The following is a 15655-nucleotide window of genomic DNA, read 5'->3' as shown; positions in this document are numbered from 1 at the left end:
TATAACCGCACTAACTAGAAGCAAATCATTATAGGTGTGTTTTTCTCTCATTCCACTGCAATCAATAGAATAAAATTATCTTGAACAAATTTCAGATCAGTAATTAAAGCATCCTGTCATCGCTTTACAAACAAATTTCCTTCCCTAGAACGCTGTACAAATTATGTAAAATCAAGTCTCAGGATTTATAAACTCCGTTGTTTAACTTTGTTCTATCTTTTTGTTCCACAACTTAGTTCTCGAGAGGAATATAAAAATAATTAAATTCGTTTCTTCAAATTCGAGGAGATTGAAAACAGAACTTTGTATGTAATTATCCGTGAAATATTGTAAAAAAGAATTGGATTAGATATCTCTCTTTGAATTGTTTTCCTTATTATCCTGCACTTTGGATGTTCCGGGGAATTGCAGTTCAAGGGGAATGGAAAAATATAGATATAATTTTGAACGTATAAACCACCACAGCTTCCTGCAGCTCACTTTGTTCACAGCTGGTGGCAGTAACATTCTTTTAGCGTGCGGTCACGAAAATTAAACCGTAGAATTTAATTTATTGCGTTCCAGTCAATACCGAAATACATTACCTACTTTCCAATTTTTATTACTTTTAATTTAATCCAAATCGGCGAATGTGTACTCCAAAAGTGACAGTGCATTTATTACCTTGGTCTATCGATTGGCCACACTTGATTCCTTTGTGCAACACCTTCATCTAATGACTACGTTGGTATTTTGTTACAAACTTTACTTGCTGGCAATATCTGCACCTATTATTGGTCATTTACCCCAGACTAAATGTCTGTCTAGTCTGTTCTCTGTGAAACATGGATTTAATGCAGAGCATCGTGAACGCTAAGCTTGTTATAGATCACGGTTTCTAATATTTACACAGTATCGTCTACGTAAAATTTCGAAAACAGCATATTTGAATTTAAAGTCGAACCTAGCGGCGCCATCTACAGAATCGTGAACCAAAACGGCGACCTGACGGCGCCCTGACATCGCTATGGAATATTTGATACGGTAATATTGAAATCTATAGCCTAAAAAAACAATAACTCGAATAATATCTAAAAACAAAACTACATAACTTATTTATGCATACACAAAACTTCTTATTCCAACGAACCGTAAGAATAGAAACTTATCCCGTATATTTAACATGATACCGACTGATCGCCACCCTCAGCCGTCAACGACCTTCTTTTTTTGTACGCGGTCTGGGTGTGACCCTAGTTGTTTACTTTACAGTCGGCCAAGCTACCGTTGTCCATGAAACATGCGGCCCTATAACACAAGGTGGTATAAAAACCGTAACTTAAATTTGGTTAGTATACAACTTGTGTCCGTAGACGATTAATTTACGGATCACCCTCCTCTTTTTATTCTGTAAACAAAATTGATTATTCCTCACCTGAAGACCTTCATCTTATCAAAAGGCACGATGCAAGTCTTCGACCACGAACCTATCATGGTCCAAGACCTTTGTGATAACGTATGGGCCACAATGCTGCGGCAAAACGTTTTGCTCTGACCCACATTGCTAGTTATTTTCGTTCTGACTAACACTTGGTTACCCTACTTAAATGTCCGATCGACACACCTCTTAGTATCGTAACGACATTTATTATCTAGTTGCCGGACATCAACTTCGATTTTTGTTTGCTCTCGAATGTGAATCTGAAATCTTTAGTGTATGAACTTTCTCTGTCAGATATTACCCTCGCGATGGCGATTTGTAATCTGGTTGGCACTTGAAAGTTGTTGCGTAATGTGAAATTGGTTAAATATCGGGACATCCACTTGGTTGGTTTGCAAAACAACCGTGTTGGGGACTTGTCCGGATGCACCATTTTGTCGAACAGGTCATGGAAGCTGATCGATGTCTCGTAGTCGCCCCCAAATTGCGGAATCTGTATCCGCTGGAGAAGAAGAGTTTCGTAGCCCCCCTTCTTCTCGTGAGTGTTTCTTGCAGAGCTCCGCCGTGATTTGCAGAACTGCATCTCTTGCTACTTCGTATTGGGTCACTAACGTATCAGGTACTTCGCTGATTAACATGATGTCTTCGTGGGCGTCTTGAATGGCGTGTCGATGTGATGTTCCTCCTCCAGGTTTGCCAATGACCAATTCATGGGTTTGTTTGTAGAAATTGTTGGAAATGTAATCATGATCTGGCTGTGGTTGCAGAACCATGAATTGTGAGTGACGTTGGCTGAATGTAGTCCAGTGCACTTCCAACTCACTTCTTTTTTTGTGGATGATTTCGTCCTTAGCTTCCGGAGACGCTCGTCGGACCCTTCCAGATCCTTTCTTCTGGTTGGAATAGGACTTCTGCGCGACTTTTGCGAGCTCGAATTGCTCCGTAGTTAGCTTCTCCATTACCATATTTGTTGAATTTTCTTGGGCACTTTAAATCGAAGACTGCATACTGTTGTTTTGAATAGGCCTTTTGCTTCCTAGTGTATAGCAACTGTTCCCGGTTTGCCAGCATTTCCTTATTTATATTGCTAAACTTAACTTATTTTCTTCCTGGTTATAGTTCATAAAGGCGGACGTGGGAATCTGTTCTAAATGAACATACCTTTCTTAAGCTCGATCTTGGGAATTAGAGAATGTCCTACCGCCGGCACACCTCCGCCCTATTATCTGTCGGCGGGGATAGTGTGGGGCTCTCGCCCACTAAACCCCTTCTCCCTAATACCATTTGTGTAAGGACTCCGCCTGGGTGTCACTCTTGCATTCTTCCAGGTCGGGCCCTTCTTTCTCACACACATCAAGGTGCCGGGTTTCTCCTCGCCTCCTCTTCCCTGGTTCTAACTACTTTTTTCACGTATTCGCTAACTTTTTCCCATTTCATCCTGCTCTCCAGCATATTCTTTACCAGGTTTCCTGGTTCCAGGACTTCCCCTAAGCCGATGCACATCCTCCAACGAGCCGCTTCCCACCTCGGGCACTCAAAAACTGCGTGCCCCTCTGTGTCTCTGTTCCCGCAGTCCCTGCAGCTCTCACTCTACCTTTTCTTGATCCGGTGCTCCTCGCCGTGCCCACTCAGGAACTGGGTCAGCCAATAATCGATCTCCCCATGCTTCCGTCCGATCCATGGCCTGAGATCCGTTATCAGCCTCCTCGTCCATGAGGTCCTTTCTTCCCACTCTATTTGCCAGATGTCCAGGGTCTCGGATCTCCTACTCCCGACCACTCTCTCTTTTACGATCAGTCTAAGGGGTGGCGTGCTCGCCACCACAAACAGGTCCTTACCGTATGGTAGACAGATGCGATGCCTATGGACAATTTACGTTGTAGGGCGTCCAACTTGTCGCGCACTTTACGAGTTTTTAAAGCCTCCTCCCCCCAGACTTCACACCCATAGAGGACCGTATTGGTCACCGCCGCTGACAAAACCCTTCTTCTGCCCTCGTACAGCCCCCCACAATTCCGTAATAGTTCGCAGTATAATCAAAGCTCCTGTCGATTCTCACCCCCCAGGATATTGATGTGCCTCGCCAGGGGCACCTGAGTCCCGGACACGTCAATCATAGTAGGGGGAAGCCTTTTTCTTCCGGCCAGCAATTCCGCCTGTGTCTTGGCTCCTACTAGCTGCATACCGCGATCTTCCATCCACACCTGAATGTCCCTCGCTGTCCGGCTCGTTACCCTCGCCGCCACCTCGAGATCTCTATCCGTTGCCACGATTGTCAGGTCGTCCGCGTATGCCACCAATTCAATCCCCCTGGGGACCCTTAACCCTTAACTCCAGCACTGCGTCATATGCCGCATTCCACAGCAGAGGGCCCAGGACCGAGCCCTGCGGTACCCTTCCATTAAACTCAAACTTGTATTCTGCTCCCGACGGCATCTTCGCATCTGCCATTCTTTCAGTTAAGTAACTCAGAACCAAACGTCGCAGGCTGCAGGCACCCCTTTTTGCTCTAGGGCTTCCATGATTACTTGGACGAGGACCATGTTGAAGGCGTCACGGACGTCCAAGGACGTCACCACCGCCACCTCCCTGGTTCTCCGGGTCCCTCTCATTGCCACTTCGGCCCTGGCGTGTATTCTTTCTTCCTGTTCCCCCTCCTGAAGCCGTACTGCCTAGCCGATAAAGTCAACATTTCCGCCAATCTCCCGGCCAATATTCTTTCAAACAACTTGCCTAAGTGGCTCATAAGTGGTCTGACCGATCCCAGGTCCTTTTTGGGGATCAGGACTATTTTTGCGCTCTTCCACTCCGTCGGGTAAATTCCGGTGGCCAGCACCGAATTGAAAATCGGCCTCAGTACCTCCGGGCGACGCACGCAACGAACTCCGGTGGGAAACCATCCAATCCCGGCGCCTTCTTTCTGGACATCCTCCTGGCCGCCGTCCTAACCTCATTGTCACTGATCGGTTGCTCCCGCTCTCATCGTTCCAGCTACCTGCGGCCCTCTCCTGTCTCGGAGACAAATGCCGTATCTTTTCAATCATATCTTCATCGCTGCCTACCACTCTCTGTCTCTTCCCCAGCTTCCCGGACACAATTTTATACGCTCTACCCCACTGGTCACTCTCCAGCTCTGCACACAGCTGCCTCCAGCACTGCTTTTTACTTTTCTCCAGGGCCGATCTATACTCCTGTACTCCTCCTCCTGTGCCCTGCTATCTTCTCCAAGTCTCCTATTTTTCTTACTGACCGCCCTCTTTGCACTGATACACAGGCCCCTTTTGGGCCACCTCCCCGTTTCACCAGTACAACATACCTACTGTAAGTTTTTTGTCATTCAAGATTACTACAGACGTATTTAACTCGCTCTTTTCGCTTTTATTAACGATCCTCGAGATCGTTTATAATTTTGTATTGCTGTCTGTATGTCTGTTCGTCCGTCCGTCTGTCTGTCCGTGTGCACGTTAACTTTGTGTAGAAACGTCCGATGGCTTTGCAAATTGATACACATGTTCTTCGGGATATATGTAAAAGGTCGCTATTGTTTTTTGACTACGTAGACTAACGGGCCAAAAAGTTACCGCCCAAAAACTGCCCAAACCTCCAAAAAGGGTTTCTCTTATAACGCTTGTTACAAAGAACATATGAATCTCCGGTTTTCTGTGTTAGTAAATATTTCTTAAACTTCGGCAACTATGCAAATGCAAAAAAATATTTTTTTTTGTTACGATATTTAATGGACATTTTGTATGTAGGCATCTCGAATAAAAGGCAAACTGATACCGATCAAAACATTTGTTTTGCGCATGCGCAATCCGATTTTTTTACATCTCCGTTAGTTGTGAACCGAATTGCATGAAATTTTATAATATGTAAGCACCTCAAATAAAAGTAAAACTAGAGCCGAATCAAAAAATTTGTTTTGCGCATACGCAGTCGTTTTTTGTTATTTGTTAAGATATTTAGATGAAATTGTGTAAGGCACCTCGAATAAAAGTAAAACTAGTGCCGAATCAAAAAAATTGTTTTGCGCATGCAAACTAATGCCGGTTCAAAAGTTCGTTTTACAAGCCGTGCTGATCTGGTGGGACAGAATCAACCCCTTAAGGTGTATTATAAAAATGATGTATGTGTGAATATCTCGAGGATCGTTTGGTATTCAGTTGTATCGTATTTTTTTAATTTATTACAGTGACCCGCTTCATTCACTCATCCCGAATATACACGTACTGCAGCATAAATATTACTCAATTTAAATCTAAAATAAATTGCATTTCGAAACGCGATTATTACATTATGCTGCTAATTCCCCTCTAGCTTCCTTGCGGTTACATAAAAACCAACTTGCGTTATGAATAGCTAAATGAAATAATTAATTTCCTGACAATGCTAAAGCGGACATTCGCTCATACAAAGTTATCGTTGCGTATCTACTTTCAAATTATGGATTTTGACTAAAATGTACATACGTACATAAGTTTTGTTACATATTTTTATTACATGGCCGACTATGTAGAAAGTTCTTGTATTATGTTCAGAATTGAGAATGTGCTCAATCTGTACTGAACACCTCGTTACATTACCAGAGTCAGAGATGAGTGTTGTAAATGAAATTCGGTAAACTTCGCCGCATCAACAAATATTGGTATATAAAGATAATATCGATTTGTCGATGATGAGTGTAATACGCGAAACTGTCAGAGCAGCCTCTGGAATCAGGGCTGATACCAGATGACATAATGCGGTGTTATATCAATAGCAGATATAGTCTTCATGGCGGTAATCATTAGCGGAAGAACGCCCAAAAACTTAACGTCTAAATTGTAGGGTGCAAGAAAAAAGTGAAAAATTTCGCTATGGTATTTCGCTTTTATTGAACTTCTTACGTAGATACAAACGCTCATAGAACGTATTTTTCTAGCAAATACGAATATTAAAATGCATTTTTCAGTATTTCCGCGAGTTAAAATTGCAACTCACGGATCATGTTTTCATTTTACTTTTTCCTCTAAAACGGCTGCATTATTAATTTACATAAATCTTTAATTTAAGTTGTCTTGAGCGACTCTGTATCCGAACTACGCTCTTAGAGAATGTAAAATTTGTATTCTTTGTATTCTCTCAAAAAATTATCTAGATGGAAGACGGAACATGGAAAGTTTCTGGTTTGAATATAGACGATCTGAAGTTGGAAATAAGCACTTAAAACCAACTGATCCAATGTATCCTTAATAAGCGTAAACTGCTATACAATTTACATCCTGAATATAAATGCTTAGTATTTCTACACATCGAAAATAACAATGCAAACAATTATGAGAGAACAAACTAGGTTACCGTTTACATAATTGTATTTGTATATCGAAAACCAACTTTGAACTCGGAGCTTCTTGATTCTGCGGAATGCATTAGCAATTATGAAGAGCTATACTATAAATGATAAATTTTGCATAGTTACCGGGAAAGTTGTGCAGTAAGGACGAAATTTAGAAATTGTGTACATAGGCGACTGCTAACTGAAAATTAGGTGTAAAATACAGCACATACAATTTTCGCAAAGCGTTCCCCTTTGCAAAAGTTTAAAAGGACATATTTACAAAGGCTCTGTTTACATTTTACTTTGCAATAAAAAGTACAAACAGTAAATAAATTTATTTAGATTTGTATTCAACTCCATAAAGCAATTCTACCTTCAAATAATTTTGAGACGGAAGTGTGTGTTTTGGAAAATTGGCTTTTTATTGACGTTAGACTTTTCTCGCGTCTTAGTTCGTTACACTGACTGCTGACAGATTCGTGACAAATATATTACGATTCATCCTGTACCATAATATGGTATGTAATCTTTCTTCTAGGGGATTAACAAATGCCAATGCCAAATCAATCGTAGTAGCTCGGTGAAACACCGCCCAATTTTGATTTATTTAACACAATAGACTTGCATGGTACTTTTTGTAAGTGGGCCCATTATAGACTTACAAAAAACAATTCGTACCTTTTTGATCAGACTTCTCAATAAAAAGTTATATACTAGAAACCAATTTCGAAAGAAAATTCAAAGGTCTGTAACTTTTGAACTAGTAGCCCTAATCTTGGAACTGTTTGAAATTATGGATTCTACAGGCCACATTCTATATGGAAATTTTTTTTCGGGTCGATCTGAGACAATTTTTTTTTCGAGCCTCAAAAAAAGGCATTGTATAACCTTTCTTTTTTACCAAAAATCGACTACACCAAAATTTCTCGGGAAAACACTTTTTCTTATTAATTTTGGTGCGTAGAATCCAAAACAATTCGTACTTTTTCGATCAGACCTCTCAATCAAAAGTTATAGACTAGAAACCAATTCCGAAAGAAAATTCAAAGGGCTGTAACTTTTGAACTAGTAGCCCAATCTTGGAACTGTTTGAAATTATGGATTCTACAGGCCTCATTCTATAAGGAAATTTTCTTTTCGGTTCGATCTGAGACAATTTTTCTTTCGGGCCTCAAAAAAAGAGAGTGTATAACCTACCTTTTTTACCAAAAAACGACTACACCAAAATTTCTCAGGAAAACACTTTTTCTTATTAATTTTGGTGCGTAGAATCCAAAACAATTCGTACTTTTTTGATCAGACTTCTCAATAAAAAGTTATAGACTTAGGTTTATGGAATATTAAAAAACATAAATGACAGGTAATTTTACAAAAATATTTGTAAATTATGTAAAAAACATAAATTACTGACAATTTTACATCACTACTCGCCACAGAACCTACACGTGGGCTCCTCGCCGAGCCCAATGTTATGCAGGTGGTGTTGACCATCCAGTTCCCCGTAAGGACACCGGTTATCTTCCTAATCTGGCTTCTATTCAGTTTTAGATGCTTACCCAAGTAGCAAAAAGTTATGTTTTTAGTAGTGTAAACAGTTGTGGAACATTTTCCGAACATATGTAAAATGTTGGTTTTTACATCAAAAGTAATCATTTTTTATTTGTAAACAGCAGTTTTAACAACTGTAAAACAAGTGCATTGTAACAGTTTTGCACATGTAAAACATGCTACAAACCCGTGTTGAACATATGAAATTGAGGTGTCTTTTTACAGTGAAACATCAGTTTTACATCTGTGATAAACCTGTAAAACATGTAAAAAAACACATGTTAGACATATGAAATGTAGATGTTTTTTTTATAGTGAAACATTAGATTTGCATCTGTGATATCCTGTAAAACATAAGTAGTAATGATGTACAAACAATTTGATACACATGTAAAACATGTCAAAACACATGTTAGACATATGAAATCTTGATGTTTTTTTACAACAAAACATCAGATAAAAAAACATCAGATTTGCACCTGTGATAAACCTGTAAAACAGAAGTTTTAAGGATGTGAAAAATCTTAAATTAAAACCAAATCAATATCTGCTTTTTTAAATATAATTGTTGAATTTAAACAACATTGATATTAAAAGAATACGTAAGTATAAAAAATAATACAATGTTTAGCCTAATTCTATTGGCTAATACTAAACTAATATAAAATAAATTGTAATTTTAACTGTACACGGTATATTTACACATTCTCCATAGGATCTTCCTTCTCGAAATTTGATCTATTAACAAAAATAAAAAATTAACGTCTATGCTCATTATATCCATGTTGTCTTTGTATTGAAGTGATACTTAATGATGAGTGGTGAAATGTGTGTAGGTACTGTACATGCATTAAAAAAAGTAGGTACTAATATACCTATGAATGTACCTACGTAATAGAAAGAAACTTGTCAATTATTATAGATTTCTATACTCTTTACTATTCTATTTCTTTTTATTTGCACCAGTTAAATCAATTTGCTTGTGACTGTTGCGACTACACCTACTGACAATCAATAAGTTTTTGATAGGTATAATAATAATAATAATAATAGTAATAGATACATACAATAATTATTGACAGGTTTCGTACTGCACTGTACCACTACTGCTAGCAATAGTAAGTTTCGTATTTGAAGAAAAATACTCACTCTTCTGTAGGTGGAACAAGACTTCGAATGTGTGCAATGTAATTGGATACACTAGCTTCCACTCTCTGCACATTGGAAATTTTCCATATTTTTTTTAAAACTCCTATAAAAATCAACAAATTACATGATGAAATTTATGAAAGTAATCATTACGCAGCATTAATTGGTAGAGTTTTAACTCCACAAACGCCTTCTTTTCTAGTCTGTCCTTTCGTTTCTGGCCTTTCCATGAAAACTTTTGGAGTAGCGCCGGAGCCATCGTTAAACGAACAAAACTACGAGCCGTCTTGTTTTCTGATGACTTCTCTAACTGTGTCTCCAAAGCAGTAATCTATAAGAAATGTCAAAATTAAATTATATTTTATGAAAATCAAAATACTAACCACTGCATTACAAAACACATGATCGGAAGGTAATTTTTCTTCAAAGATATTTAGGTCTGCCATGGTTTGAATTGGAAAATACTGTAAAATGGCCTCGTTATTAGTATCATCGTCTAATTCATTGTCTTCCCTGTCCACCGTTTGTGTCTTATTTGCCGATAGCTGGTTTTGAAGTTCATATAAACTTGTTATTTCGGATTTTAGCGCTTTTAGGTTCGTTGACATTTTTTCGATGCTTCCTAATACACAAAGAAGTTAAAATTATACTGTAAAATGAGGAGCATGCATTATGAAACAGAATTATTTAAAAACTAGAACATTTTGTTTAAATAAGTATTAGAACACTTACGGGAAATCAGACACGCACTACGACCAAGGTTCAATAGATTAATCGTGTGATCTTGGAAGGCACAATGGTGGTACTGGCCGCTCGGTAAGGGACATTTGGTTGTTAATGCCACTTCGGTCAACGTCTGTTGTAGGGCAATTGTATGACTGAGGAAGCCGGGTGGAGGTGAAGGGATTTCGGCAGAGGTTGACGGAATTTCAGATAGAACGTGCACCCGTTTTGAAATCACTTGTGGTGACCCATTACTTTGACTGCTGCTATTCAAACTAGTCTCCGGTTCTGATGTGCCATAATTGTGGTCACTCCTTCTTTTTGCCTTCCTTTGCCCTCTACCTCGGGTTTCATTTTCTGACGACGACAACGACGGTAGGCCTCTTTGTAGGCGGATCATATCCGTTAAACTTCGTTCGTAGTTATCTGTTGATTACCAAAACAATTAATCATGTGATCAGTAGATATGCTAATTTGATTCATATAGGTAAGTGTGTGTCCATCATTGGACCAACAAACCAGTTTCATTGTGACAAAATTCGTATTATTAAGATCCAATGTAGGTTTTCATTATATTCTAAAGTGTGAATGAGATAAAATAAAGAAGCCGTTACAATTCATAATTTGAAAAACTGACTTACCATAATCACTTTTTATTATTTCAATGTTGTCTATTACGTCCCAGTCAGCTTCTGGTTCAGAACTCTGCCTTACTAGCCGATTTATTGTACCCATTGGTTTTGCTGTTGGAAAGAAGGCCCATGTTCCATTTCGTAACCATTTATTTGGAATTACATCATATTCGTCCATTTTTTTAATTAATGTCCATAATTTTGTATACTTGAAAAAAAACAGAATATACACAGTTGGAAAAATAGCATACAATGTTTTAATAATAGGACAAAACAAGGTTCTTCTAAAGATAATAAAGCACAGTGCTTTAAATAGGTACCAGATACAAGCGCTCTTAAAATTTAGAAGCAAACCTTAGTTAGATGATGAGTGTAATAATGGGAAGACCACAAATCCATTTTTATAAGTCAATCGAACATATTTAAACAATATATCTGAACTTGTCCAAGATTTTCTCAAGTTTCCTAATTTTTTAACTTTGTGAACACCTATTGAAGAGCTTGAAAAATTATTCAGAGAAAAGAAAGGGCCAGTTTCTTCAAATTTTCTACCAATTACAACTTGGGTTTTTGTTTCCGGTAAGTATGCAAAATTTTCAATTAAAACAATGTCCCCATTTTTCATCATACCACAACAGTTATCTGCTTGAGAATCAATTGCTAGAGTAAAATTTGGAAAAACTACTTTTCTGTATTGAGGAGAAAAAGATTGTGCAGGGAGTGGTCCATCAGTATGAATCCTGGTATGAATTGATCCAAATTTAACTTCACATGTTGGTTGGACAAAATATTTTTCATTAAATATGGAAGATGTGAATAATTCAACTATCCTACGACTAATTTGTTCCAGTGGTTTGGATTTTCCCCGTACTAATTTTTTTATTGTGTATAAATAATTTTCGAAGGAATACGCAGATATGTCATAACATGAAAAATTTGGTATCAATTTTATAAAATGGTCACAATCGTCCACAATATGAATTAAATTGTGAAAATTATGGGAAATATAACGTTCATGATATATATTTGCAAACTGATATACAAAGTGTCTAATAAACGGCGGGAGTAATTACGATTATTAACTTCTTTGCATAGAAGTGGATTAGATAATATAGTTATGGCAACATGAAACATTAAGAAGTTCTGATAACGACTTTCCTGTAAAAAATCTTTTAAAACAACTGGACCACAATATAAGAGAAAAGAGAAAAGAAAAGTTCAGTAGCTTTGCAACGCAATAAATCCTTTAGCTCTCTTGGGCGACGGCGAATTTTAAAGGAATGCATGATCGTAACATTAGTAATTTTTCTGATATTCCCTTACGTTGTGCAATTGACAATTGGTGTGGAATTCCTCCACTATTCCACAGTAATAAAAGTGCTCTCATAATTCCTAAATGTAACAAATGCATAGGGTCTAAAATAAAGTCAGATACAAAGTTTAATTCTGAAATTGAAATCAAAGGAGTATCTCGATTTGGTGGATGATAGTAAGAATCTCTTCTTTCGCGAAAATCTTCACTAGTCCTTAATACACAATCTAAATCCAATAAATTTATAAATAATAAATATATAAAATTATAAATCTAAATAACCAACGAGGCAGAGAAAAATAAAATGTGACATCGAATACCAGCCTACTAATTTTACGTTGCAATTAATGCTCGTAGTAAATAAACAATAAACATAAATATATGGATTCTGCTTACATTTGACGATTTCATCTTCTTCGGCGACATATTTACACTAAACTTCCACTACAATTAAATTTGAAAATCACCGACACTGTATCTGTAAAAGCTGCAACAACAATTAAGAAGAGTGAACAAATAACATTTCAACCCAAGAAAGGGATACTAATCCCTTCCCTGTGACTCAACGACCGGTTGGCGGTAAAGATACCAAAACGCATACCTTCTCAAGGCCAAACTGTACCTAGTTGTTTGTTTCAAATTACTGCAGGCTTTGTTTATGAATAAACAATGCTACAGGCTCGACAAACCGCATTTATTTCAATTAGTTTGAAATTATGAATTCTTGTGCAGGAATGTTTTTCTAAAGGTAGATTTCTGGATTTCTCGGTTTATTGAACACGAATTGACTACTAAGAACCCCGCAATTATTATAGTACATAATTTCAATGATAATGTTTACATTAAATTAACCTTAGCTTTCCCAATGTAGGGACCAACAAATGGCATTTTTTCTAAATAACGCGTTTTGAAAATGATGGTAAATAGGTACCTTTATCTATAAGAATTGGTCATTGTTAAATAAATGTTTATATTAATATAAACAAATGCAAAATACCTGTTTTGAATGAATAAAGTAAATGTTTTACAAACAGGAATGGTTCCTATAAAACAAATGTTTCGAATAATGAAAACAGATGGAAAAAATATATTTTACACGAATAAAATATTTTTTTTTCAAAAGAAAATTGCCGCGATAAAACAAATGTTTAAAATTAGAAATACCTAGGTTTTACACAACTAAAATACCTGATTTACACAAAAATAAACTAATGTTTAAAATAAGAAAAACACTTGCACGGAATATGTTTTGCAGCTTACATACCTCTGTTTTACGGCTTTACTTTCTCAATATTCTTTTTACACATTTTAACATCTGTTTTATTAATGTGAAACTAATGTAAACCTGAGATTTTTTGTCACTTCGGTAAAACATAATTTTTACATGACTTTGACATAAGGTTGACATCTGTTTTTGCTACTTGGGTAGAAGACCCTGATTTGCCAAGGGACCCTCCCAAAAAGGCCTTGGACTGTCTGAGTCCTGTTAGTTGTTGCCATGAGCCTGGAATTGACTCACCCAGTTTTTAATCCTGACCCTGACAACAAATGGAGCAATCCCCAGGGTAGATTCACCTAATCTATCTAGAGTTCGCCTGCAATCAAGCCGATCGGAACCTGTCTGCTGACAGAACCTCTACGGAGGTTCCCCTGTGCACAGGTAATGATGGCTAACATCTCTGCCTGAAACACGGTGCTATGCTGACCTAGGGAGAAGCTGACGCTTGCTCTCGGTCCATCACCATACAGGGTGTCAATTTTAAAACTTGCAGTCGGCCATATTTTCCAAACTAAAGAAGATATTGAAAATCGCGCAAAATCGTTTCGGGGGTATCGAGGGGGAACCAGAATGACGTTATGAGAGACAACCCCCCACCCCTCTTACCGCCAGCCCCACCTCTTCAAAAATCCTAAATGGCAACCCCATACTTTTGTTTATGATATAGTATATACAGGGTGTATAATATTATTGTAAAATAAGATTCAAGTTGTGTTTTTATAAATTTTACTTAGAATCTTGGAGTCACGACTGTCTGCAGCTACCCGCGTGCATACCAAGAACCCTAACAGAATTGGCGCCCGAGCAGGGCCGTAAGGTGATACTGTCCCGAAGACCCATGAGAACATACCCTTCTCCAATAACGAAACAGGTAGAAAGCTTGACCAGGGGGATGGAGAAATTACTTGGCAGTCCAGATATGATGGAATTAAGGCCTAGAGAAAACACACCATCATAAAATTGTGTCTCTCCCCGGTGGTGACCACAGGGGCAAATCCAGCAGATGCCACTTCAACACTTCCACAATTAGATCCAAACGTTTGAATCAGGGTGTAGTTACGATGCTACCATCACCTCCAGAACACTTGGGGAGGACATGCGAAGACGTCACTCCATTAATAGGAGAGTTCGATCATCTTGGGATACAAAGGTTACCAAGGCGATCTGACCCTAAGGACTACGTGCCTCAGACCATCAATAACCAGCCCGAAAGTATTCCGTCATTGACCAGGAAGCAGCGTCGAAATAGAAGACGAATTTCCATTCCTATAGGTAATGGCACATGCTCGACTGTTGTCACCATCGGTGAGGGACACAAACTAATCATGACTAATAGCGATGGTGTGTTTGCTGTCGGTCTTAATTCCATCAAATTTGGACTGCCAAATAATGTCTCCACCGGAAATTCCCCTAGATCAAGGCTCATATTCGTGGTATTTGCAGATTGCAGGAAATGACAATAATTTTCTTATTGGCTGTATACCGCTTCAGCTTTCCTTATGTCAAAGTTCGTCTGTCGACGTAGTGTTCTTCGAGAGTACATACTGCGGACTAATATTGTAGTTTGTGCGATTGCAAAACGTAATTAATTTGTCATCGATAGAAAGCAACTCATATACCGCTCATACGAAGGCGGACTGTGCTTCCTTACATGGAATAAAATCACCTCCAACCACCTTCCAAATTAATCCCTTTCTTGCAGTTCTCAATCATAAAAATCAACAAATCTCAAATTCACCCCATATATTGCTGTGTGAAATGGCATGCGGTCACTACGCCACCCACAAAACACCTATCCAGATAGCACACAACAAATAAAATTACTTGCAATAACCAATTTGCATGAAACTCTTAAAATCGCTGGTCATTCTAAAATCCTGGACTCTTTCTAATACGAAACCGATACAGAACTGTTCATTTAAACACAACAAAAAGTTGTTTGATAATTGCTGCAATAAAAAGAGGTGACAATCCCAGCGAGAAAAATACTATCACAACAAAATGGCCAAAAACGAACCGCCAAAACAGGTTATTATTATTATTATGGTCGGTGTTTCTTGTGAGAACTCAGGTCTAGCCTGGTTAACTAATCGCACGGATTAAAATCAAGTAACGATCAGTGTCTGTGTCTGTGTCTGGTGAAGTTATGTAGGGTCCTAAAAAAAAAAAAAAAATTATTATTATTATCGGTGTTTCTTGTGAGAACTCAGGTCTAGCCTGGTTAACTAATCGCACGGATTAAAATCAAGTAACGATTAGTGTCTGTGTCTGGTTC

At 38.1% G+C, this 15655-nt stretch overlaps 2 protein-coding genes across 2 annotated transcripts in view; one reads left to right on the top strand and one right to left on the bottom strand.

The window, feature by feature from the left end:
* LOC116166399 overlaps positions 1-15655 on the top strand; it is a 79282-nt gene that overhangs the window by 29581 nt on the left and 34046 nt on the right. The window lies entirely within an intron of this gene.
* On the bottom strand, positions 8940-11127 carry LOC116167332. The gene is made up of 6 exons (XM_031482672.1): positions 10799-11127; positions 10167-10583; positions 9818-10056; positions 9588-9765; positions 9435-9537; positions 8940-9023 (listed from the first exon to the last, which is right to left on the bottom strand). Exons 1-6 carry the CDS (start codon positions 10965-10967, stop codon positions 8984-8986), a joined length of 1146 nt encoding a protein of 381 aa, XP_031338532.1. The 5' UTR covers positions 10968-11127; the 3' UTR covers positions 8940-8983.

Source organism: Photinus pyralis, unplaced genomic scaffold (genome assembly GCF_008802855.1).
Source record: "Photinus pyralis isolate 1611_PpyrPB1 unplaced genomic scaffold, Ppyr1.3 Ppyr1.4_LG3b, whole genome shotgun sequence".
Lineage (NCBI taxonomy): Eukaryota > Metazoa > Arthropoda > Insecta > Coleoptera > Lampyridae > Photinus > Photinus pyralis.
This window is presented reverse-complemented; position numbering and strand designations above follow the sequence as displayed.

Excerpts from the sequence above, each read along its gene's own strand:
- LOC116167332 (XM_031482672.1), bottom strand. The coding sequence starts at position 10,967 with ATGGACGAATATGATGTAATTCCAAATAAATGGTTACGAAATGGAACA. Across the intron at positions 10,584-10,798 it reads AATAATAAAAAGTGATTATG|ATAACTACGAACGAAGTTTA; the intron begins GTAAGTCAGTTT and ends GGTAATCAACAG. Across the intron at positions 10,057-10,166 it reads TAGTGCGTGTCTGATTTCCC|GAAGCATCGAAAAAATGTCA; the intron begins GTAAGTGTTCTA and ends TTTGTGTATTAG.